Source organism: Podarcis liolepis (genome assembly GCF_965112155.1).
Source record: "Podarcis liolepis genome assembly, chromosome: 15".
Lineage (NCBI taxonomy): Eukaryota > Metazoa > Chordata > Lepidosauria > Squamata > Lacertidae > Podarcis > Podarcis liolepis.
This window is the reverse complement of record NC_139566.1, coordinates 16,815,304-16,840,645: the sequence shown is the minus strand read 5'-3', so window position 1 is coordinate 16,840,645 and position 25,342 is coordinate 16,815,304. Positions and strand designations below refer to the sequence as shown.

The 25,342-nt window shown below is 51.0% G+C and overlaps 2 protein-coding genes across 2 annotated transcripts; both read right to left on the bottom strand.

The window, feature by feature from the left end:
* Positions 1–1,432: 1,432 nt before the first annotated feature.
* LOC310694651 (inositol-trisphosphate 3-kinase B-like) lies at positions 1,433–19,873 on the bottom strand. Its single transcript, XM_083477963.1, has 8 exons — positions 19,748–19,873; positions 15,765–16,275; positions 10,641–10,725; positions 9,480–9,693; positions 8,082–8,286; positions 7,330–7,431; positions 5,923–5,994; positions 1,433–2,580 (listed from the first exon to the last, which is right to left on the bottom strand). The coding sequence occupies exons 2-8, from the start codon at positions 16,263–16,265 to the stop codon at positions 2,335–2,337; spliced, it is 1,425 nt and encodes a 474-aa protein (XP_083334089.1). The 5' UTR covers positions 16,266–16,275; positions 19,748–19,873; the 3' UTR covers positions 1,433–2,334.
* Positions 19,874–21,407: 1,534 nt separating this feature from the next.
* On the bottom strand, positions 21,408–24,836 carry LOC310694653 (uncharacterized protein). The gene is made up of 2 exons (XM_083477969.1): positions 24,453–24,836; positions 21,408–22,533 (listed from the first exon to the last, which is right to left on the bottom strand). The coding sequence occupies exons 1-2, from the start codon at positions 24,735–24,737 to the stop codon at positions 21,424–21,426; spliced, it is 1,395 nt and encodes a 464-aa protein (XP_083334095.1). The 5' UTR covers positions 24,738–24,836; the 3' UTR covers positions 21,408–21,423.
* Between the last annotated feature and the right edge of the window lie 506 nt (positions 24,837–25,342).

The window sequence follows — 25,342 nt, the reverse complement described above, 5'->3', positions numbered from 1 at the left end:
CAATCGAAAAATTCTGGCCCCTCCATTAACTCCTCTTCAGCCCCCTCTGAATAGGTATGCCTGGCATTTCCCAAAAGAATAACACTTGCAGATTGGCAAATTGGGACCCCAGTCTCTCCCCCCCCCCCCTTGCTTGGGGCAGCACTCTGCCTCAAATCACTGTCTGCCTGCTGCTGCTGGGCCCCACTCCCTGGGTGGCTATTCCCCCCACCCTCGCTCACCTTGTTAGAAAATGAAAACCATCTCCATAGCAACCAGTCTTGTTGAAGAGTTAGTGGGGGCGAGGGGAGGGAAAGATGATGGGTAGCAGTGAAGAATCGGGGGTGTTAAAATCTGCAGGGCTTAAAAGGGGTTGGGATGGGCCCAGTTCCTCTGCCGAACTTGACATTGGCTTCAGAGGCCGGTGGGAGAGGAGGAGATGTCTCCAACGTAGAGGTCCGTTGGCATCAGTCCTGGGAACGGGGTGCTGTTTGTGCCCAGTCTCCCTGGCAATGTTGCAAAACACTTCACAGAAGAATGAGGAAAGAGAAGGGGAAGCGGTGCTTGGCCTGAGGCCCCCTCGGCTCTCTTGCATAACCCATCCCAAGGGCTTTCAGTGGCCTGCCTCCAATGCTCCCACAGGGACTAGAATCTTGCTTCCCTTCATGGAAGGAAAAGTACAGAACAGTACCGTAGCGCTGCTCTGTTCTGCCTTGATCAGACCCCGCCCGGAGTCCTGTGTCCGGTTCTGGACACCACAGTTTTAAGGAGGACCAAGCTGGAAGGTGTGCAGAGGATGATCAAGGGCCTGGAAAACCAAGCCTTATGGGAATTGGGGGTGTTTAGTCTGGAGGAGACTCCGAGGGGATAGGATAGCCATCTTCAAAAATCTGAAGGGTTGCCACACAGAAGGTGGAGCAAGCTTGTTTAGTGCTGCCCCAGAAGGTAGCACCCAGACGTACTGGATTCAAATGACAAGAAAGCAGATTCCAGCTAAACATTAGGATGAACTTTCTGGCTGTTTTGACAGTGGAACAGACTGCCTTGGGAGGTGGTGGGCTCTCCTTCACTGGAGAATTTTGAACAGAGCTCCGGTGGCCATTTGTCAGGGATCCTGTAGCTGCAGTTCCTGCATTGCAGGGGGTTGAACTAGAAGACCCACAGAATCCCTTCCAACTCTACAATTCTGTGAGTCTATGAATTCCACCTTGCCCCAGCCCCAGTCACTGACAGGCTGGCAGGGAATGTCCAGGCAGTTCCCTAGCCACTCGCTTGTTTGTTTGTTTGTTTGTTTGCTTGCTTGCTTGCTTACAGGGGGCAGAGGCTGTGAGGCAGTCCTCTCCATCCTAGAGGTTTGACTGCAATAGAATTTGTTTCTTACTGGGGAAACAGAAGCTTCAGAGTAGCTGGCCGTGGGCTGAGGGCCGAGACTGAATAGGTTGCAGCCCAGAAGCACGCAAAGGGTTTTATTTTTTATTGAGGAGAAGAAAAAGTCCAGACTCCTTCCCAGACTCCGCTGGATCCCAGACAGGCCCTACCTGCAGCTCCCACCCATTCTGGTTGAGTGCCAGTGTGCCCCCCTCAGCCCCACACTGGGCTCAGGACCACTGTGGGTTCATGTGGGCCTTGGGGGGTGGGAAGAAACAACCCTGCAGGGCAGAATCTGCTCCTTCCTCCACAGAAACCCAGGCTCCGCTACCTGGGTGCCCCTGACTGCCCAGGTGTGTGCGTCTCAATCTATGAACGCACAGAGAGAAAGACGTTTGCATGTTAAGAGATGCACCTGTGTGCCTGGGAAGGGATGCTCTGGGGTTCCTTCATCCCACCCGGCTCTCACCTGAGCTTTGTGATGTGCCACAAATGGGGTGGGGGTGGTCTGGGCTCAAAGCTTCCCTTGGCTGTAAGGTTACGGCACCAGCCACTGTCTCCCACCCACTCCAGCCTGGGATCCACTCCTGCCACTGTCCACTTTGGGTGTCTCTGCACCTCCCAGGTGTCCCTCCCAGCCGGAGCAAAGGGAATCGGAGGGAAGACTGGCCCATTCCTATGGCAGTGCCAACTTCGGGAGCATTGCTGCGTTCCTACACACTCCTTCGTTGATCTCTGGGTGTCCCAAGATGTTCCTGGTCTTCCTCCCTGGTCCCAGAAGGCTGTGGCTCCCCTCCCTGCTATTTCTCAACAGTGGGAAGGATAGTCCTCCTTTGGGGCAGGCAACAAGTGCGGCAATGTTGCTGGATCCCACCGGGCCCCCGCTCTGCAGTGTGCTTGCCGTTAGTTAATACAGCCTGGGATCTCCCCTCCTTCGGTTGGGTGCCCATCCAGATTCGCCCAACGGAGGACGTCCTCTGGGCAAGCTCAAGGGTTGGCGGGGGGTGCCGGCGCTTGCCCCCGCTCTTCCGCCTTCTGCAGAGTGGCCTGCACGGTGTCAATGAGGTGCTGCAGACCAATCAGGTAGCCGTCCTCGTGGTTCCCGGGGGCCCAGGCCACGCTGTGCTGCAAAGGGAGGTTTTCCGGCGCAGGTAGTGTCTTGCCAAAGTCAATCATCCAGACGCTGGCTTGGCCCTTCCGGTCATGGAGGAAGAGCAGGGAGCTCCCAATCACCTGAGGGGTGTAAAAAGTAGTGCTTTTTAGGAACCTCGGGCAAGCAGCTCAGAGGGACAGCAACCGAGCGAGGGTTTTCTGAAAGTCCCAGGATGCCCCCTGTAAATCCATTTTCTACAAGATTATCTTGGGCTCTGTTGCCTTCGGGCAGGGTGGGTTTCCTCTGGGCATATGCAAAGCACCTTTCCCTTCCCCTCTCAGCTAAGATGAGAGTCAAAAAGCAACAAATTCTGCCCTGTAACAGCCTCTCCTCCTAGAGTTGCAGATTAAAAATTATATACTGTGCATCACAAGATCTCATGCCAGTTCACAGAATAAACTACAAGACAAAAAACAAGTAAATAATGCAAGATAAAAACACAAGGAAATAAAACAATTAACCACAAAACTATAGCTCCCTGCTAAAAAGCCTATTCTTCCCTGAAATCAATAGGGCTAAATTAAAATGCTTTAAAAATCAAACTAAATAAAAACAATGGTAAACCAAACAAGTCTGGCTTGAAATCAGCGATAGACTTGAGTACTAGAGTTGCTTCTTTCATAAGATCTTTGTTCAGGTTTTCATCTCAGCCCTTGTTGGTTTGTTGGAGGAGGGGAGGCTGCTCCTTTAGGGTTACCCCCCCCACACACACTACTTCTGCAAACCAAACCTCCCCTTGGTGTTTCGGTGGCCTGCCTTGGCCTGATTCCTGCCGGCACTCCCCACATGCGTTTGCGCTGGGAGTGTGAGCCAAGAACTCCTCTCATTTTACAAGCCGCAGGGCAGCCCTGGAGGTGCTCAGACTCTTAAGATGTACCTTCCTGGATCGAACGCAACAGCTTTGGCAAGGTGACAGGAAAGGAGGGCGCCAAGGAAGCAGTCGTTCCCTCAGGCTCGGTTTTAGGAGCTGGAAATGTGAAATGCCTGTCCTTGGCAATTGCGGCTAAAGTCGGTTTAAGAGCTGCATCTGTGGCAGGGTTGGGGTGCCAAAAGCACCTGAAAAGAGCTTGCTGGATCAGGCCATCTGGGACCCACCATCCTGTTCTCATAGTGGCCACACAGACGCACTGATGGGAAACCCACAAACAGGATTTGAGATCAAGAGCAACTCTTCCCCTCCCATGGTCTGCAGCAACTGCGATTCAGAAGCATAGCCTGTGAATTTGGCCAATCCCCTTTTAAAGCCATCACTCCCTCCTGTGGGAGTGAGTTCCATAGTTTAACGCTCTTCTGCGTAAAGAAGGACTTTCTTTGACCTGCCCAGAATCCCCTGACATTCAGCTTCACCTCCTATCCAGGCAGTCTAGTGTTATGTTGCGTGTCACCTTGTCTAATTCCTCTACTCCTCTTTTTAAAGCTGTTTAGGTTGGTGGCTTTCCAGACTCCGGACAAGCAGGGCCTTTTGCTCAGGGGTGATGGGAGTTGTAGTCCGGCTGCGTCTCAGAGGCCACCGGTTCCCCAATCCCACCCTAGAGAATACATGCTGAGGGAGAGGGAAGCGAGAAGCCACAGGAAGGAGAGTGGCCACAGGTCCTGTCCATATCTTCACACTGAGCCGCAAAACACCTAGGTTTTGTCCCACAACTGGGGAGAGTCCCTCGCCTATGGGAGGGGGGATCCTTTTGTCATATTCTGCACCCCCTTTCCTCTCCAGAGGCTTCCCCCTAGAATAATAATAATAATAATAATAAATTTTATTTATATCCCGCCCTCCCCAGCCGAAGCCGGGCTCAGGGCGGCTAACAACAATAAAACAGTACAAAAGTACAACATAAACAACATTCTAAAATCATTCATTATAAAAATTAATTAATTCAGGCCACTAGCAACCACTGGGCCAGAGCTCTGCGAAGATTGCCGAGGGAGGGAGTCAGGCTGTGCCCTGGCCAAAGGCCTGGTGGAACAGCTCTGTCTTGCAGGCCCTGCGGAAGGATGTCAAGTCCCGCAGGGCCCTGGTCTCTTGTGACAGAGTGTTCCCCCAGATCGGAGCCACAGCCGAAAAAGCCCTGGCTCTAGTTGAGGCCAGCCTAACTTCTCTGTGGCCTGGGACCTTCAAGATGTTTTTATTTGAAGACCGTAGGTTTCTCTGTGGGGCATACCAGGAGAGGCGGTCCCGTAGGTACGAGGGTCCTAGGCCATATAGGGCTTTAAAGGTTAAAACCAGCACCTTAAACCTGATCCTGTACTCCACCGGGAGCCAGTGCAGCTGGTATAGCACCGGGTGAATGTGATCTCGCAGCGAAGACCTCATAAGGAGTCTCGCTGCAGCATTCTGCACCCGCTGGAGTTTCTGGGTCAGTCTCAAGGGCAGCCCCACGTAGAGCGAGTTACAATAATCCAGTCTGGAGGTGACCATCGCGTGGATCACAGTGGCTAGGTCAGGGCGAGAGAGGTAAGGAGCCAACTGCTTAGCTTGGCGGAGATGGAAAAATGCCGCCTTTGTTATAGCTGCAATCTGCGCCTCCATGGAAAGGGAGGTGTCGAAGATTACACCCAAACTCTTAACGGACGGTGCTGGCACTAATTGCGCCCCCGCAAGAGATGGGAGTTGCCCCCCCAATCCCATATCGCCCCGTCCCAGCCACAGGACCTCTGTCTTCGAAGGATTTAGCTTCAACCGGCTCCCACGTAACCATCCAGCCACAGCTTCCAAACATCTGGTCAGTGTGTCTGGGGCCGAGTCAGGATGGCCATCCATCAACAGATAGAGTTGGGTGTCATCGGCATACTGATGACAACCCAGCCCAAAACTCTGAACAAGCTGGGCGAGGGGGCGCATAAAGATGTTGAAAAGCATAGGGTGAAGGGAGGATCCCATAGGCTTAGGGTTTGTTGTTAGTATAAGAATAAATGGGAACAATAAAAATAAGAATCTATTTTTGGTGTTTGTGAATTTATACCCTGCTTTTCTACATGAGCAGGCACATTCGAAATCAAAAGAGGACCAAAAAAGAAAAAAAGAAGAAGCCTAAAAATAAAGTATAACAAACTAGCCCAGTCACAGTTAAAGACAAACCCTCAGGTCCTAAGCCAACAACCGTTTGGAAGTGCAGGAGAGAGACACACTTGCAGGGCCTTTTTCTCCTCTGCCTCCCATTCCTAAGAACCAATGTTTAGAATGGTGGACTAGGACCTAGGGGAGACCAGGGTTCGAATCCCGTCTCAGCCACCATGAAGCTTTGGGCCAGTCCCTGCCTCTCAGCCTAACCTACCTCACAGGGTGGTTGTGGGGATTAAATGGGGGGCGGAAACCATGTATGCCATCATGAGCTCCTGGGAGATAAAGGTGGGATTTAAATAAATACAATGAACAAACAATTTATCCTGCCCACCTTAACCTCCCCCCACCCTGACAGCCTTACCTCGTGGGTCTTGAAAAAGGCAGACTCCTCCAGTGCCTGGCGCATGCTCTCCAAGCGGGCTGCGTATGTGCTCTGCAAGGCAAGAGGGAGCATTGAGGCTTTGGATGGGACCCCCCCATCAAGGCCAAGCCCGCCCCCCAATACACCTGTGCCCCTTGCTAGGAGAGGCAGGTCATGGAAGCCTTGGCTAAACCAACAGGTGGCAGGTGGCATGGAATTCAAGGGCAGAAATAGAACAGGGACCTGTCTTAACTCTAAATGTGTTTCTGCTACATGGGCTGCTTTTTCAGTCCCAGGATAATATTTTCTCATGGGCAAACTTCTTTTTAAGAAAATATATATTTTTATTCATAATTATCAAAAGATATGCAAAAGTTCATACCCAATAGTATCTTTTTATAATACACCATAAATATAGTACAGTCGTACCTTGGATCCCAAACACCCTGGAACTCAGATGTTTTGACTCCCAAACACCATAAAGTGATTGTTCCGGTTTGCGAATGTTCTTTTGGAACCTGAACACCTGACGGGGCTTTCGCAGCTTCTGATCGGCTGCAGGAGCTTCCTGCAGCCAATCAGAAGCTGCGATTTGGTTTTCGAACATTTTGGAAGTTGAATGGATTTCCGGAACGGATTCTGTTCCACTTCAAATGTACGACTGTATTCACTCGTTAGCATCCAACTATTCTATTTTCCATAAGCCAATATTTTTCCCATCTTCAAATCCAGATATTACAAGTTTATTTTCTCTTTCACATAAAAAGAGGTTTCCTCATTTAATTTTTATTGGTTTCAATTCATTATACAACACCAAACATTAAGACAACAGAGAAGACAGAGAAGTCTTAATGTTGTCTTAATAAAAAGAGGTTTCCAATGAATGTCAGTAATGATTTTTCTCTCATTGAATATGCCATCTCAGTTAAGTCCTTGTGGGCTGACTTCTGAGTGCCACACGTGAACAGTAGGCGGGGCTGGGGGCAAAACATGGGAGGGGCAAGAGCTGTGATGCCTACCTTGGTATGGCAGGCTACATTCCCACCACACAGAAGCCAGAGGTTTCAAAACACGGGAGAGACCGGTCCCACACCCCACATGACTGGGCCACAGCTCTCCCAATGTGGAATATCCATTCCTCTCACTGGAACTCAACTTTGGTGCTTTTGAATTATGGGGGTGGTGGGGTTGTTGTCGTGTAGTGCTAAACCTGGCAAGTTTATACTTCACTGCTTGAAAAGCACCCAAAGTATGCTGGTGGGCAACATTCCTGTGAATATCTGGCGAAGTTCTGTTTCAGGTTGAGAATGAGTAGTCCAGGTACAGAGGACGGGGTGGGGGTGGGGCAGGACCCAGTGGCTGAGATTTTGCCCCCTGCTCCCACTGTCTCCCCTCAACCAGTCTCACCAGAACGTCGAGGCGGGCCTTGGTGAACATCAGGAAAGTATCCACAATCTGCTCCTTGGTGCGAGTCTGCTTGAAATCCCTCCGCACGGCTCCCCCCTCGATCTGCGGAGACAGAGATTGGGGTGGGGGAGGTGTTCTCATATTCATAATAATAATAATAATAAAAAAAATAAAAAATTTGAATTCAGCCTGATCTTTAGTTTCCTTTTCTTTCCTTCCTCCCCTTCCCCGTTTATGAAGATTACCCACTCTGAGACCCCACAGCTAATTCTCCCCCGGCCTCCTTGCTGGCCCAAAGTAGGACCAATTCAGCCAGCTAGCCCTGGTGATTATCTAATGCTTATTTCCCCTAAATTCATTTCTGCATTTTGAATTTTATTGTTATTCATGTTTTTGTAGTGTCTTTTATGCTGCTTTTACAATTAAGTGTTTTAAATTTGTTGTTAGCTGCACTGAGCCTGGTCTTTGAACCGGGAAGGGCTGGGTATACATAAAAATTATTATTATTATTATTATTATTATTATTATTATTATTATTATTATCATCATCATCATCATCATCATCATCATCATCATCATTATTATTATTATTATTATGACCAGCTGGATAGCTCAGCTAGTGTGAGGTGCTGATAATGCCAAGGTTGCAGGTTCAATCCCCATACGGGACAGCTGCATATTCCTGCATTTCTGGGCAGGAGTTACTGCCTCCCTGTTTCTCTACCTCCTGCTCAGCTGTCGCCGCCACTCACCGTGATGCCCTCGATGCGGAAGCCCAGGGAAGCGCTGGAGCTGATCCCCTCTCGCCACTGCATGTACCGCGGCTTGGTGATGCCGCCCTGGCTGTGCTCCTGGGCGGTGGGGGCCTGTGGGTCGACTTTCACCATCTTCTGGTACAGGTCACGCCGTGCCGCTGGACGCTGCTGCGCCTCCGACAGCTCATCCTCCAGGTACGTCCTGGGCAGAACAGGAGGTGGGGGGGGGGAGGGTCAGGGGAAGTGTTTTGTTTGCAGAAGGACCCAGGGGCAATCCCTGGTGGTGTCTCTAGGTAGGGCAGAGAAAAGGCCTTCCCTGAAACCCTGGGGAACCACAGTCAGTGCAGGCAATACTGAGCTAGATGGGTCCAAGGTTCTGACTCAGTACAAGGCAGATCCATCTGGGATGTCCGGTTAGTGATTCACCCACACACTAGCTTTGCAGTCTCCTACATCTGGCTGCTATTATCGGCAGGCCTGCATCACCAAAAACAAAACAAAACCCCACTTATACAACTGACAGATGCGAAACACAGACCACTGCTGGCGACCCTGCTACAGCCTCTGATTCCACCTTGCTGACACTGACCTGCATTGCAGGGGGTTGGACTAGATGGCCCTCAGGGTCCCTTAAACTATGATTCTATGAGCTTACCCATTCCTGCCTTGCTAGCCTCTTTCCATCTAACTGACTCCAGATACAAAAACGGAGGCTGGCAAAGAAGTCAGAGACCATCCTGGTTGCAAGGCCTTCAGGACCTGCTTCACAGGATGCCTCCAGGCTCTTGGGGTGGGGGGGTATTGCTTAGAGGGTTGTTTTTTTTTTTATAAGGGTTGATCTTTAATTCTGGCGATGTTTATATTATTATTATTATTATTATTATTATTTTGCATCTTTCGATCTGATTGTGACTTGTATGGGGATTGCTTTAATTCTGCATCATACGTTTCAATGTGTTTTTATTTACTGCTTCTGGCTGCTTTCATGCCGAAGGTTTCGGAACCCAAATGCTTCCGTTTCCGAACGCACCTCAGAAGTCAAATGCATGTTTTTCAATTTTCTCAGTGGAATTTGCCGGCTGCCCTTTGCACCTTGTTTTTTAAACGTTTCGGAAGTCGAACAGTCTTTGGGAACAGATTACGTACCATTGTATCTGCATGCTAAAACTCTGCTCAAGGCGACTTACAACTGTGGAAAAGTGCCATACAAACTGGTCTTTGGTGATGACCTTTGCTCAGTGGGGAAGACGGTCCTGGGATAAATAATCTTCTTCATCCCAAGGCCACCTTCAGTGCCTGTGGGACTTCTGCCCTCCCCTCACCCCCTCCTGTCTCACCTGAGATGAAGGAGCCTCCTATGCCCACCCCCTTCCCTCAGAAAGGTGCTGCTCTCACCGGGTGCCCATCTTGCAGTCCATGATGCTTGGCATGTCAAGGCCACACAACAGGTCGTCCATCTGGATGTAGCGTTCGCCCCCCACCTCCACCACCCCGTGGTAGGCGGGCACGAAGGGGCGCAGGACGTCGGCCATCAGCTCTGCCAGGCAGGCGTCTTCCACAGAGCTGAACTTCTTCAGAATCTGGCCTCCTTCGCTGGGCTTGAAATTCCCTGGGGGGGAGAACGAGGATGGTCAGAAGAAGCGGAGGGAGGGGAAGGAAGCACAGTAAAAGACCTGCAGTGGCTGGATCAAGCCGAAGAATGTGTGTGTGTGTGTGTGTGTGCGCGCGCACACACACACACACCATTCAGTCCAGCATTATGGCCAGATACACCAACTGGAATCCAGGACCCGAGTGCAACAGCAACACTCCCCTGATTTGTGCTTTCCGGCAACTGGCAATCATAGACACATCTTCTGCAACACTGGAGGGAGTCCACAATTGTCCCCCTGCTTGCAGAAGAGCATTAGAAGTGGCCCATCTATTGCACGCATCTATTACCATTTGCGCAGCACATCGTTAATCTATGGAACTTGCTCCCGCAGGAGGCAGCGCTGTGACCGCCAGCCTAGACGGCTTTGAAAAAGGACTGGATGATTCATGGAGGAGAGGGGTATCTGCCTCCACAGACGGAGACAGTAAATGCTTCTGAACACCAGTTGCTGGAAGCCACCGGAGGGGAGAGGGCTCCTGTGTTCGGGTCCTGCTTGGGGCATTCACAGTGGGGCATCTGGCTGGCCGCTTTGAGAACAGGAGGCTGGACTAAAGGTGGGCTCTTGGTTTCATACAGCAGGGCTCTGCTTAGGTTCTATACCTCCATGAATTTGCCCCGTCCTCTTTAAAACCCATCCAAGTTGGTGAAACTGAGACATAGTGCTTAAGCTTGCCCAAGATCCCCACGGAAGCCCTGGCTTGAGGTCCTGGGGAGGCAGAAATAAACTGCGGAGAAGGGAAAGGGCTGCCCGCTGCATCCTTGGATCCAGTGGCTTCTTCTAAGCTGCAGTGGGGGAGATCCTCCTGGCCCTGATTCCTTTGCAACTGCTGCCTTGGCCACCTCCACTCCTGGCTTGCAACACGCCCCGCCCACCACACCCCACCCCGGTCCTGTAGTGGTACCTTCGTGGCCAGCCAGCTGGACCCAAGAGCTGCGTCTCCGCAAGGACCAGTGCACCATCGTGAAGAACGTCTTCCAGGACTTGGTCTAGGAAATATTCCAAGACAGGGACCGTTACAAGATGATGGGAGAAGATAGGAGGTTGCACAAATCCAGGGTGTCAGGCGGGGGGCTTTATATTTATTTACTTGTTAATTTACTTCATAAAATGTATGCACCTCTTAATTGTAGAGAACCGCAAAGCAGTTTACAAAAAAAAGATAAAACAGCAAAACGATTACCAAAATTAACAAGACAACGTCAGGAAATTTAAATAACATAGGTTTAAATTCACATCAGCTTTCTAAACATCTGGGTAGGCTTGCCTATACAAAAAAATGTTTAGAAGACACCGAAAAGAGTATAGTGCAGGCACCTCCCTGATCTCCATCAGCAGGGAGTTCCAAAGTGTAGGTCCTGCCTCAGTAGAAGATTGAATTCTTACCACTGCAGAATAGGTATTATGTGGCCCCTGTAACAGAGCCAGTTCTGCAGATCAAAGGAGTCGAGTGGGCGCATATGGAGTCAGGCAGTCTTGTAGGTAAACCGATTACTATTATTATATATTAAATTTGTATACCACTGTTCACCTGAAGATCACAGGGCAGTTAACAATGTAATAATACAAAATGAGAACACAAAAGACATTAAGAAAAACAAGAACAAAAAACGAATCTCAGTTGGTTAGAACGTGGTGCTGATAATGGCAAGGTTGCAGGTTCGATACCCATAAGACAGAGGTTTTCAACCTTTTTGAGTCCACGCGGCTCCCTTAGCCAACTACATTCTTTTCTGCGGCACCCCTGTGGGGCTCAGGAGCCCAGTTATGTCACCCCTTGACTGCAGAGCGGGCAGCCCCTCACTCTTTTTCAAACACCCTCCCTGGTGGAGGGTTCCCTCAGCCTCCTCCTCTCCCCTCTCCTTGGGAGTCCTCCAGGCAGCTGCTGCTGCCACCCCTCGTCTCTGAACACCATTCGCCTGGGGAGCTTATAGCCAGGGCTGCAGACAAACAGCTGTGCAAGCCTTTGGGAGGCAGAGACGAGAGAGGGCATGAAAGGAGGGAGGGAAGGAAAGAGGGACAGAGGCCAGTGTTGCCCGTGGCACCCCTGGCCATCATTCAAGGCACCCCAGGGCTGCCTTGAACACTGGTTGAAAACCACTGCTGCATATTCTTGCATTGCAGGGGGTTGGAGTAGATGATCCTCAGGGCCCCTTCCAACTCTAATCCTGTGGTTCTATACCCCACAACACACAGCTCAGCTGGCAGAGCGCGAGACCCCTAGAAACACATTGAACATGGCCAGTTAGCAAATGAACAACCAGTGTGGCTCTCTGCTCTACCTATGTTCCTAACCCTACCCGGAGATGTCAGGGGGCATTGAACCTGGGACCTTCTGCAGGCCAAGCAGGTGCCCTGTCCACTGAGCTACAGTCTCTCCTTGACGTAGGATCCTGCCTCACCCCGAGACACCAAGTCAGACCACTTGTTCCTTTAGCTCAGGACTGTTTCTACTGATGGGCAGAGCAACTGCTGGGGTCTCAGGCAGGGACAGGCTCAGCCCTATCTGCTAGCAGGGATTGGCCATAGGACTCTCCGTGTGCAAAGGTCCTTCCCCAACATTTGGGGGTCTGTGAAGCCCACGTCCCCGCAGGTAGCAGCAGTTCAGAAGCCAGGGAGCCTTACATTTCCAGGCTTCAGAAAACGTCCAGGAATCATTTAATTACTTGTTGCATTTCTATCCCAGCTTTTCCCCCCTACGAGGAGCTCAAAGTGGTGTGCATTGTTCTCCCCCTCCCGGCATTCATCCCCAACAACAACCCTGCGAGGTAGGTCACTGCTGAGAGACAGTGACTGGCCCAAGGTCACCCGTGAGCCTCGTGGCCAAGCAGGGATTTGACCCCTCCCAGGCCTGAGTCCTTGTTTAATTCCCACAACAACCTGCAAAGTAGGTGTGGCTGGGAGGCAGAAACTGGACCAAGGTTAACTCAGCCTCAGCGAAGCCATGCCATTGGGGGGGGGAAGCCTCCATCACACTCCCCTGCCCCACCCCTCAGTTCATTCATCACCACCTGAACCCCCAGAAGCCAACAAGGCTGAACCCTGACGCTGGACCTGCTCAGGACTGGCCCTGAGACGCAGCCCAGGAAACAAGAGAGGCAGAGAAGAGGTCTTTTTCCTGGGACCCAGCAAAGACAAGCCGAGAGAGAAGAGGCCTGCCAAGCAGAGGAGGAGGTTTGTCAAGTCTCCCCTCCCCCTTTCTTCTCTCCAGTTCATTCATCAGCATTTCTAACCACAGCCAGAGGAAACCCGTCTTGGAGGAAGCAGCCGGAGGACTCAGCGTTGAAAAGAGGAAGGGAAAGGCCTTTGTTAGGGGGAGAGAGCAATTTGCTTAGCAACAGGGAAATCTCAGCCGAGCCGCTGCTGTGCAAGGAGAGAGGTGTGCTCCGACTTGCACGGGGCCAGTTGTGCAAGGAGGAAGGGCGCCTGAGCTCGTGGCACGTGCAAACAGCTCGCCTCGCACACCCAACTGCTCTGCACGGCAACCACCACAGAACCCTGCTGAGGCCTCTGCTGCTGTTGCACCAGAAGAGCTTTGTCGACCTGCACAAGAGCAAGCCAGCTGGGCTGGCAGCAGAACCACAACATCCTGCCCGGGGCTGTGAGTTTGTAGAGGACGGTCCTCTACCTTCAACTGGAGGCTCACCCCAGCACAGTCATGCTTTCCGGCCCCCTCCAGCCAGGCCTCCCAGCTTGCACATTTGCTGGGCGCATCCTCGGGTCAGCCTGACTCGGTGGCTCTGACGGGGATTTGACACCCGCCAGAGAGAGGCCCTGATCCTCCTTGCAACAGAATCCCTGGAAATGCAAGATCTCTGGCCAGGGATCTCTAATGATCCAGGACCACAAAGCAAACGTTCTTTGGGGTCCTCTTGCAAGGGTGCTCCCTTCTTCACACGAACAGACTTAATAAATAAATATTACTCTTCAATCTGCTTATATTCTTCCTTCCTTCCTTCCTTCCTTCCTCTCAAGGTGGGATTCAAGGCGGCTTACAGCGTTTGAACACGTCAGTAATTAAAACACAGCAATAAAGACTAGTTAAAAGCAACCATCAAAATACCAGAAAACATTTAGAACCAGAAATTAAAAAGCAGTTTGTCCTGACAGCAGCCCAGTGATCAGTCAAGCCTGCAACTTATGTTTTCACAGGCCTGTCTGAATAAAATGGTTTTATTCTGCCAGTGGAAGGAAGGAAGACAAGGAGGGAGCCAGTCCAACCTCTTCTGAGAGGGAATCCCACAATTTGGGAGCAGCTGGAGAAAAGTCTCTGTCTCTCTCTCTTGGGTCACCACCAACTGATGTTGAAGGAACCGAGAGAAGGTGCTCGCTCAAGGCTCTCCGCACCTGGGCAGGTTTGTACAGGGAGATGTGACCCTTCAGGCTGCCTGGGCCCAAGCCATGTATATAAACAATTTCATAATTCTAAAGCTCTCCTTGATGCCACAGCTCTGTTAGCGGGGATAAGTGAGTGAAGTGAGTGAAGCACAGGGGACGGTGCTGCTCCAAATTTGGTACAAGAGTCGGGAAGGTAAAGAGGAGGAGCAGCAAAAGTTCCCTGGATGAGAACCAAGGTGGGGTGGTCTGAGGTGAAGGGTGCCAGGTGTGAAAGATGAGGCCCACATTGCCCATCCCTCCCTTGTGGGGGGAGGGGGTTGTAGGACAGAGGCTGTGAATGCAATCAGGGCAAAAGGCTCCAACCCTATGCTCTGCACCAGCAGAGAGGAAGTTCGCTATGGAACCGCTTTTTCAAGCTGACTGTAGCTCTGACTCATCTGTAGTTGTGCCTGGAAGTCCTGCGACATGCCTTTGTGCTTCATCCTTTTCGTGCCTCCTACACTGTTCCCCCCCCCCTCTTCATATCAGCAATATTATGGATGACGACAACCTTCCTGCATTTTATAGAGCAGCACTGCACTTTGCCTGACCGCTATACTAAGATCTTGGGAGGTCACAGTGGGAAATGTTTCCTCATTTTGCAGCATGTGCAGTAGCAATGTGCCCGGGCAGTGATAGCTAGTGGGGAGGTCTGGCAATGAGTTCAGTCAGGTCAGGTTAAGAGAAGCGGCACTGGATGCATCAAGGCCATTGCACAACCCCCTGACCCCCGTCAGCCGTTGGATCTTGGGTGACAAGGCCAGTCAGCACCCACCCACCCTAGTCTGCTGTGCTGTTCTTAAATGCCAGGTTGGTCCTGAAAAGTTGGTTGTTATTATTGTTAATATACTCATCTGAGTCTTTGTCCTCCTCCATTATGGCAGATACTTTCCCGCCTTTGGGAACCTTCATATTGCCTTTAGTCATGTCAGTATCTGAGGTCTCCTCTGAAGCCTCAGACAGAGCTCCATCTATTTCTTGCTGAAGATCTAACCTTGCAGGTTTGCTTTTTGGTTCCCCGTATTCCTTGGATCATCCCCTTGCTGAGGCTGTATAATACTTTTTGTTTAGATGTAAATAGGATCCACTCTGCTTCGTTTTTGTCCCGGGGCGACGGGAGACACAGAATTATGCCATTTACAGACCCTCCAAGTGTCCCTATTTTTTAATTAAGTTTATAATAAAGCAACCCAGTCAGGGTATAAATAGCAACATTATTATTATTATGGAATAGAATGTCCCAATTTTCATCAGAGAAATGTTGGAGGGTATGCATTAAGCTTTCCAGCTAACTACACAAATCCCAGTAATTATTATTATTATTAGCGACTTCTTCTTTTTTTTACAAAAAATAACTTAAAGCAAAATACAATAAAAAATGACATCTATTAAAACCAGCATAAAACTTAAGGTAAAATCTTACTTTGCCATGGGTTCAGTGGTACAGCCCCTGCTTTGCATGTAGAAGGCCCCAGGCTTAGGGCTGAGAAGGACATTTCCCTCTCAAGTTCTAGAGAGCCACAGCAAGCCAGCCCATTGACTGCTCTGAAATCGCTGGGCCTTGAGGCTGGGCTCTCTGCCTCCTGGGGGGGGGCACGATTCCCCTCCCTCCCCTGCTGCCTTTACCCCCAACTGCCCCCCCTCACCTCACCTTCCGCAGCACCCGCTTCTTCCCCAGGGGGCTCCTCTCTTCGGCATCGCTGAAGACGTCGTCTGACTCCTGGGAGGACCCTCCCAGCGAGGAACAGGTCGATGAGCCCGAGACAGAGCGGTCAAAAGGGACGGGGGCTTCCTGGCTTCCAGGAAGGGGCTTCTGGCTGGGCCCCGCTCCGGCAACCTCACAGGGAGGCGTGGCTGCTGGCGGCCCTTGCAGGCCATTGCTGCTGGGGGAGGCACCCAAGGGTGGTGATTCAGCCCTCCCTTGGGGGGCATCCCTTCCCCTGCCGCACACCAAGGCTTCTGATTCTGAGGGGGGCCCCAGAGGCATATTGGGGGCCTCCCAGTGGTCTGGTTCAGCGGCAGCAGGTGGAGGAGGGATGCATTCCAGGCTGCGATAGCCTTCCATGAGGATGGCCAGGCCCCACTTGAGTCCGCGGGGGAAAGTTGCCTGCTGAGATGAGCTGGAAGTGATGCTACTCACGCATGGCTTCATCCACAGCTTTCTGCAAGGAAACAAAGAGTGTGTGTTACTGGAGCAGGGCAAGCTGGAAGGGCAAGAAAAGCAGCTTGTGTGACCATCCAAGTTCTGCTCTGGTCGCCTCGCCTCAAAACGGGTATCGCACAGTTGGAAGAGGTCCAGGAAAGGGCAACAGCATAATCGAGGCGGGGTGTGTGTGTGTGTGTGGAGCGAGTTTCCTATGCAGTGTTGGGGACTTTTTCGTTCAGAGAAAAGGTGAGTAAGAGTTTGATGAAAGTTTATAAGAAAATTATGCATGGCATGGAGGAAGTGGACCATGGAGAAAAGCTGCTCCCCCATAACAAATCCTGGACATCCGTTGAAGCTGAACATTGCAAGAGCTAGGATGTATAAAAGAAAGTCCTTCACACAGTGCAAAGTTGAACTATGCAAAATGTGGAAGAGAGGTCTTATCAATTCATGGAAGAGAGGTCTTATCAATGGCTACTAGTTCATTGGCTAGTGAGTTCACAGGCTCCTTCTCTAAGGGCAGCACATGGGCATTCTGGCAAAGTCCTTTATTGGTGGACACTAGTAGTTTCCAGAGATTTGTGGGAGGGCTTTTCGGGGGGGGGAGGGATGTATTTCCTGGCAAGTACAGTCATACCTCGGGTTACAAACACTTCAGGTTGCGTTTTTTCGGGTTACGGACCCTGCAGTACCGGAACGGGTTACTTCCAGGTTTTGGGGGTCACGATGCCTTATGAGGAACGGCTAAGGGAGATGGGCATGTTTAGCCTGGAGAAGAGGAGGTTAAGGGGTGATATGATAGCCATGTTCAAATATATAAAAGGATGTCACATAGAGGAGGGAGAAAGGTTGTTTTCTGCTGCTCCAGAGAAGCGGACACGGAGCAATGGATCCAAACTACAAGAAAGAAGATTCCACCTAAACATTAGGAAGAACTTCCTGACAGTGAGAGCTGTTCGACAGTGGAATTTGCTGCCAAGGAGTGTGGTGGAGTCTCCTTCTTTGGAAGTCTTTAAGCAGAGGCTTGACAACCATATGTCAGGAGTGCTCTGATGGTGTTTCCTGCTTGGCAGGGGGTTGGACTCGATGGCCCTTGTGGTCTCTTCCAACTCTATGATTCTATGATTCTATGCGCAGAAGTGCCAAATCAAAACCCGCGTGTGCACAGACGCGCTACTGCAGGTTGCAAGCGTGCATCCCGCACGGATCACGTTCGCAACCCAAGCATCCACTGTATAGCATTGTTCCTCCCAGCAATGCTTGAATTACAGGTGGAAAACTATTTAGCTCCTGCTTTTACTATGTCCCACACTTACTAAAATTTGGGGGGGGATGTGGGCTATATAAACAAGACACTACAGAAAAAAATTATCAACATTTTCAGAGGTGAATATTCTTTTGAACTATATGCCCATTGTATGGAAATTGACAAAGGGACAGCGAAAATAGGGACAACCCTAATGGTGGCCAAGAGACTGATGTTGATGTACTGGAGGAATAGAGATACAATTCCCCTTAATTGTGGCAATATTGGCAACATATGAACAGAAAGCTTATAGACACAGACTTTCTTTGGATAAATCCAAATGATCTTTGGAATGAGTTTACGCAGAATATATTAGGTTATTGATAACTATGTGTGTATTAAGACAGTAAGATTATATACAACTGTATACTAATGTATGGAAATGTAGCTGAGTATTTTTTCCTCTTTTTCATTCTCATTCAGATTTTTTCTTTTCTTTTCTTTCTTTTTGTCACTCTGTCTTCTTATAAACAAAATTCTTCTATTAAAATATTAATTTTAAAAAAGCTTGGCTCCCAGGGCCAACATTTGGTGGGAAATTGGGAAGTGGGTTCAGGAAGTAATGCTCATGAGCTTCATTATGGGATATCGGTCTCCCCCCACACCCACCCCATTTGAGCACTTCTTTTGGTTTAAAAAAAGGAACATGTCTTGTACCATACCACCTTTGAGGATGGGGCTGTAGCTGGGAAGTGGAGCCCAGGCTTACTGGCATACAAAACCCATGAGGATGCTAGTCCACAGTGCTCTGAACAGGGTGCTGATTTGAACTCCTTGCCTGGTTCGCATGCAGAAGGTCCCCAGAGTCCATGCCCAACAGCTTCTTCTAGGTAGGGCTGGGAAATTTTCCCTTCATAAAAACCCAGGAGAGCCACAACACTGGCCTAGATGTACCAAGGGTCTGGCTCAGTCTAAGGCAGCTTCCTCTGTCCTTCATAAAAACCCAGGAGAGCCACAACACTGGCCTAGATGTACCAAGGGTCTGGCTCAGTCTAAGGCAGCTTCCTCTGTCCTATAGAAATCAGCCCTTCATTCTGGACCATGAGGACTGGGGCCTTGGTTTCTTTTTAGGGGAAGGCCATTTGCTTAGTGGCCACCATCACACATGCATCACATGCAGAATTATCCCAAACTCAATCCTGGGCATAGGCTCACAGAAAACTACTTTATACCAAGTCAGACCATTGTTCCACCTAGGCCAGTACAGTTGACACTGACTGGCAGCTGCATTCCAGGGTTTCTGGTAGGAGCCCAACCTGGAGACTGAACCCTAAAATACAATAAATAAATACAAAGCTAGGTGGGGAAATGGTACCTGATATTCTGGTGGGGGGGCGAGCACAGCCCCCACTTCAGCCCCCTCCTACCACCCCCATAACAGACCACAGAGCTAGATGGGCTGAGCTTTCATTCAGTATAAAGCAGGCTTCCTGTGTTAAATACATGTCATAGCTGCAGGGTGTGTGTGTGGGGGGGGGAATATAGACCCCAAAGTGCCCTGCAGCTTTTTGACAGGGGTGGGGACGGGTTCCCTTCTTCTGATCTATTTCTTCTGATCTATCAGTCCCATTATCCATTCCCATTTCCATCAAATTTAAAGTAGGGGAAGGGTGATCAGGGGTCAAGCGCCTCCAGAAGCCACCCGCTCCCCCCCCCCGCCCCCTTCTCCTTGGTCCCCCAAACTGGAAGTGCAGTTGTCGCTGGCAGCTACTGGATAGCGAGGCAAAGGCACTCTGCACAGCCTCAGAGGCGCTCTCTTCCTGCTCCAGACACACCTTGGACTTTAGCAATAGATTCTGGTCCCTGAAAGCCTACTCCCGACTCACCCGCCCGCCTATCAGCAAGGGAAATGATGTCACCCAAGGGAAGGGAGACCCCACCCGCCACCCTGAGAAAGGCACGCTGCCCACCCCATCCACCACCCACCCCACCCAAGCTCCATAAAACCTAGCGTAGCTCCCGGAGAACTGAGCGTCCCAAGTCCGGATCGCTAAACTGGGGCAGAGTTGCACCTTCTCCTTCCATAACTGGCAGGCTGGGGGGGGGTGCTTTCTTTTTCTGCGTTCCCCTCCCCCCAATGGTGGCTTTGGGGGCTCAGTGAGTCTTCCTGGCTAAGCCGCAGCCTCTGCTCTAACCGCTAGACACCACTCCCCTCTTCCTTTGCCCGCTGCCCAGTTCTCACCTGGAGAGCGCGGGATGCGCTACGGGGCGCCCCTCTTAGCCCTTCCCATCCCGGCCCCGCCGCGGATCTGCCTGGCCGGACACGAAGAGGCGGGGAGATAAACGGGGCCGGGTTTGGGGAGCGGGGAGGGGGCGGAGGGATAGCTGACGAAGGCGCCCCCCAGGAGAAAAGCTTGTCTCGTGCTGCCCTCTGCCGGCCACTGGCGAGACTGCACCCCGTGGCGCAGAAGAAGGGGAAAGCGTCGCCTTGGGCATGTGCAGAGTGCCATAGCTTCGCGGCACAGCGGTCATTCTTAGCTGATTTGTTTTTGTTTTTAAAATTGACAGATAAACAAAAAAGGTGCAAACATAACAAAGAGAGAGAGAAAACCCCCAAAGATTCAGAGATTTGAACTATCAAGTGTCATGAGCTTGGAAGGACACACGTCAAAAGATCCAGCGCAGCTCCAGAGGGATAATGAAGTGTTAGCTTATACAAACCTCTCTTTACAAATAATACAGTGGTACCTCGGGTTAAGTACTTAATTCGTTCCGGGGAGGTCCGTTTTTAACCTGAAACTGTTCTTAACCTGAAGCACCACTTTAGCTAATGGGGCCTCCTGCTGCTGCCACGCCGCTGGAGCACGATTTCTGTTCTCATCCTGAGGTAAAGTTCTTAACCCGAGGTACTATTTCTGGGTTAGCGGAGTCTGTAACCTGAAGCGTATGTAACCCGAGGTAACACTGTAAAGACTTTTGAAAAATAAAAGCACTATCTACCTGCAGGTTCCATCATGATAGAGAATAAGGGTTCTATATGAGCTTAAATGAACCAGACATTGGCAAAAACTGGTGGCGCTGAGAAACCATTTCCCTTGGTATTTGTATAAGATATGAAATCATGTGTGAAAAAGGTCATTTGAGCTCTGCCCTTTAGATAACTTTTAGTTCATGGGACAATTTGCCTGCTGGGAAGAGTTGGTAGGAGCACTAGGCCTGCACTGTTTTGGATTCTGGCTCCTGACAGCCGGGTTAGCCTGAGAGCAACAGGCCTAAGGTTTTGGACTACAGTACAAGCTCCCTCCAATCCTAGCATCATACAGCTGTGCTGCCTGGGACTTGCTGGGAGTTGTAGTCCAAAACATCTGGAGGGCACTAGGCACGGGCATAGCAGTGGGACCGCTGCCCCCCACTAAATCAAGTAATAAATAAAAATACTCAACTAACTGACCAATTGCATCACAGATAGCGCAGTTCTACTTCCCCACCCCTCATAAAGCCTGTTCCTTCCCTAAAATAAATCCTGGCTACACCCACGGCACCAGGTTTGGGGGAAGTTCGGCCTGTTGGACTTAGAAGAGGGAGGCCTGCGTTCAAAACTCTGCTCAGTCGCAAAGCTCACTGGGTATACTTGGGGCAGCCTAGCCTACCTCCCAGGGTTGCTTTCAGATGGTTCCTCCTATTCCTGCATTTCAGGGGGTTGGAATAGAGCACCCTTTGGGTCTCTTTCAACTCTGCAATTCTATGAGGGTCATGTAGGCCCTTCGGAGCTCCTGGGATGAAGAACTGCTTTAAAATCAAGGAATCTCCTGGGGATATATACAGGAGGGTGGCGGCGAAGGAAGCCGTTTCTACCAACGACTCCTCCTGCCTCACAACAGACACACCGACCGGCCACCCTCTCTCTTTCTCTGCACTTTATTTGCGTCCTCTGCTTGCTTTTCTCTTGCGCCCCCGACCCCTGGTGGCTCCTCTGTCTTGGGGGACTTCACAGATGATGAGGTGCATCAAGGTCTCCTTGTCCTCAGTCTGGTCAAGGCCCAGCACCTCCTCAGCCGGGGGTTTCGGCGCCTCCTCAGCTGGGGCACTCGGAGTATCGTTGGCCAAGGGGGTCTCCTCAGCCGCGGGGGTTGGCGTGGGGATCCGGTGGAGGCGTAGGGCGCTCAGAAGCCTTTCCAGCTCCTGCTCCATGAAGTTCCACAGAGTGCCACCGCCTTGCTCTTCGGGCCTGGAGGACTGGCCTTCCTGCTGAGGTGGAAGGGATGGGGTCCCAACCGTTTCATTTATGTTCAGCTGTGTTGGGGCCCTTTTTAGCTTGTTTGTGTTATTCTGGGTTGGGGTCCTAGTCACCTCGTTCTGAGAGGGGGTCCAAATTGCTTCCTTCATGTTCATATGGGATGGGACCCGTCTCAACTCGTTCATGTTCCTCTGGGAGGGGGTCCAAACTGCTTCATTTGCTTTCATCTGGGAGGAAGTCCACATCACCTTGTTCGTGTTCATCTGGGATGGGGTCCAAATTGCCTCATTCGTGTTCATCTGGGAGGGGGCCCTGTTCACCTCGTTCATGTTCCTCTGGGAGGGGGTCCAAATTGCCTCGTTCACGTTCCTCTGGGAGGCGGTCCAAATTGCCCCGTTTGTGTTCATCTGGGAGGGGTTCCCAATCATTTCATCCACCTGGGATTGGGCCCTCATCCCCTCAGTCCTGTTCATATTTGCCTCGTTCATCTGGAACAGGGTCCGTACCCCCTCATTTGTGTTCATCTGTGACAGGGTGCTAACTGCCTCGCTTGCGTTCATCTGGGATGGGGCCCGAACCCCCTGGTTTAAGTTCAGTTGGGACGGCGTCCGACTTCCTATGCTTGTGTCCAACTGGGACTTCGTCCGAACCTCCTCCTTTGAGACTTGTCGCTGCAGCCAAGGCTGGTCCTCTTCTTTTGTGACTTGGCTCTTCAGCCCAGGCAGGGTCGCAAAGCTGACAGACCTTTCACGGTTCATCCCTGGGCTCAGTGTCAGTTTGTCTTGGTGGCCCTGTCCAAAGCAGAAAAGAGGTCACATTTCAGGGCCTTACAAGGTCAGGCCCCTCTGGTTTCCATTCCTAGCCCCTGACTCCTATCTTGCCTGCAAATATGGTGAGATCAGTGCAGCCTTGATGGTAAAAGCCTCCCTCCTCAGGACCCCCTCTTCAACAAAAGTATTCCTAACTACCCATCCTTTCCCCACCTCCCTTGTTCATCCAAGACACAGGATTCTCTCTGCCTAACCGATCCCTCTGCCTGACTCAAATTCAAAATCAGAAATGGCAATATTGAGAAGATAGTAGGAGGACCTTTTAACCTACAAAGATACTCAGCTATTTATTTCAAGGCAGCCATATTTGGACAAATAACTTTCAAAGGGAGGTGCCACCTTATAATGGCCGAATTACAATTAAAACATTCTCTCCTGAATTGCCACTATCTGCAGTTGCTTCATTTAATTTCCCTCTGACCTCAGGGCAACTTACAACCCCACCCAATCCTGATGCACAGGCCCAGCTCAGCCATGAGGCAGAGTGAGACTGCTGCCTCAGGCGGCACATACTGAGGGGCAGAAAATGGGCAGAGCTGTGTATGCCTGTTCTAAACCCACTAAGCAAGGCCACATCCACAGTACACATTAAAAGCACCGCGTTACCACTTGAAATAATGGTAACAAAGAATCATGGGAACTGTAGTTTGTGAGGTGTGCTGAGAGTTGTTAGGAGATCCCCCGGTTCTCCTCATGGGGCTACCAGTTCCCAGAATGATTTTAACAACCATTCCCTCTTCACAGGGAACTCTGGGAACTGTAGCTGCTCTGAGAGGGGAATAGGGGTCTCCTAGCAACTCTCAGCACCTTTACAAACTACAGCTCCCAGAATGCTACGGGGGAAGCCGGGACTGTTTAAAGTGATAGCTCTTTATATGTCTGGTGTGAACGTGGCCATTGTCTCCTGCCCTCTGGTGCAGTGGAGGAATCAACGTTCCTGGAAGAGGGTGGTGGCAGCCATCTTGTCCTTGGTCTCAGGTGGCATCATTTATTGGGCTGGCCCTGTCTTTAGACACACCTGCCAATGGTCATTATACCATTTGTATCTGATCCAATGGGATATAGGAGAAGACGGTCAGAAAGGGACACCCAAAACTGTCAAGGCAGTCAAGCAATTCCCCTACCAGGAAAGGCTACAACATTTGGGTCTTTTGAATTTAGAGAAAAGGAGAGACAGAGGAGGATAAGATGGCAGAGGTGTGTAAAAATATGCCTGGTGTAAGGTGATAAGGAGAAAGTTCTTATCCCGCCTTCATAATCCTTGAACTCAGGGCCACCCAGTGAAGCTGAAAGTTGGAATATTCAGGGCAGACGAAACAAAGTCCTTCTTCACACAGTGCATAGACTTTGGAACTCACTGCCACAAGATGCAGCGATGGCCACCTTCAAAGAGGATTGGGCAAGTTCATTGAGGAGAAGGCTGTGTGGAACCGCCACTGTCAGAGTCAGTATGAATAATACCAGATGCTGGGAACGGCAGGCGGGGAGAGTGCCCTTGCGTTTGGGTCCTGCTTTTGGGTTTGCACTGGGGCATCTGGTTGGCCACTGTGAGAACAGGATGCTGGAGCAGTTGGTCCCCCTTAGGCCTGATCCAGCTGGGAGGCTCAGCTTAGGTTGTTATGGAACTTCTAGGCACAGAGGCAGTCTATCTGAATTGCTAGGTTCCATGGGGAATTTGGCCACTGTGAGAACTGGGTGCTGGACTGCACAGGCCCCTTGCTTTGGCCTGAGCTACCTACGGGCTGTTCTTGTGTCCAGCAACCTCTGGAGGTCCGCAGAAGTGACCACCTGGCCTCCTGCAACAGAAGGGGCTCCCTTCCGCTTCCTTCTTGCACTGGCAACCTGCCTCTTTCCCGCCCCACCAGCTCCCCGAGGCTCACCATGGCTGCGGGCATCTGTTCACCTGCAGAGGGGATCTGTGGCAACTCCTGGCCTCCCCTTTGGCCCATGTTGTAGGTGACAATGAGGATGCACCAGGCCAGGCCGCAGCCACTGCCCAGGAGGATGGTCAGGGCCACAAAGTAGCCCTGCCACTCGTAGGTGTCGGCTCGTGGCTTGCGGTAGCGGTGGTGATGTCCGCAGGCGCTCTGGACAGCAGCGGCCCCTGCGATCATGAAGACCACGGCCAGGAAGGACCACGCCAGGGAGGAGCTTTTGACAGCCATGGCCAAGAGCTTGGGGAAGCCAGAAAGTGGGGCGGGCAGGGAGGCACCGGCTTTGCCTGGTGTTTCATGCAAGCCAGAGGCCCCTCTGGCCCAGCCTCCCTCCTGCCCAGAGTCACACAGCTGCCCTCCTTTGTGTCATCATCGCCATCGCTGCCTTGGGCTGGAGGAAAGCTGGACTCCTTCTGATTTGACATCTGTTATTGATCAATCTGCAGTAGATGTACCGTCCTGCTTGCTAACAAGGTAAGACCCTGCTGGTTATTCATTCTGCCAATAGATGGGGACTCCAGTCCCTGCTGAGGTGATCTGAACAAGTCTCCGCATAAATCAGACCCAACAGCATCAGACCCTACCCTATTTTCCAGGGACAGTCCCAGATTTACAGGAGCCGTTCCAGTTTCTGATTTGATCCTGGAATGTCCTGCTTTGCTTTAGTATGTCTCTATTTTCACTGGATAAATGTTGGAGGGTATGGAGTTATATAACTCCCGACACATACATCCCAAGCCAAGGAGATAAGTACCGTATTTTTCGTTCTGTAAGATGCACCAGACCACAAGACGCAGCTAGTTTTTGGAGGAGGAAAACAAGAAAAAAATATATTA

Excerpts from the sequence above, each read along its gene's own strand:
- LOC310694653 (XM_083477969.1), bottom strand. The coding sequence starts at position 24,737 with ATGGCTGTCAAAAGCTCCTCCCTGGCGTGGTCCTTCCTGGCCGTGGTC. Across the intron at positions 22,534-24,452 it reads AACAGATGCCCGCAGCCATG|GGCCACCAAGACAAACTGAC; the intron begins GTGAGCCTCGGG and ends TGCTTTGGACAG.
- LOC310694651 (XM_083477963.1), bottom strand. The coding sequence starts at position 16,265 with ATGAAGCCATGCGTGAGTAGCATCACTTCCAGCTCATCTCAGCAGGCA. Across the intron at positions 10,726-15,764 it reads AGAAGCGGGTGCTGCGGAAG|ACCAAGTCCTGGAAGACGTT; the intron begins GTGAGGTGAGGG and ends AATATTTCCTAG. Across the intron at positions 7,432-8,081 it reads TCCGCATCGAGGGCATCACG|ATCGAGGGGGGAGCCGTGCG; the intron begins GTGAGTGGCGGC and ends CTGTCTCCGCAG.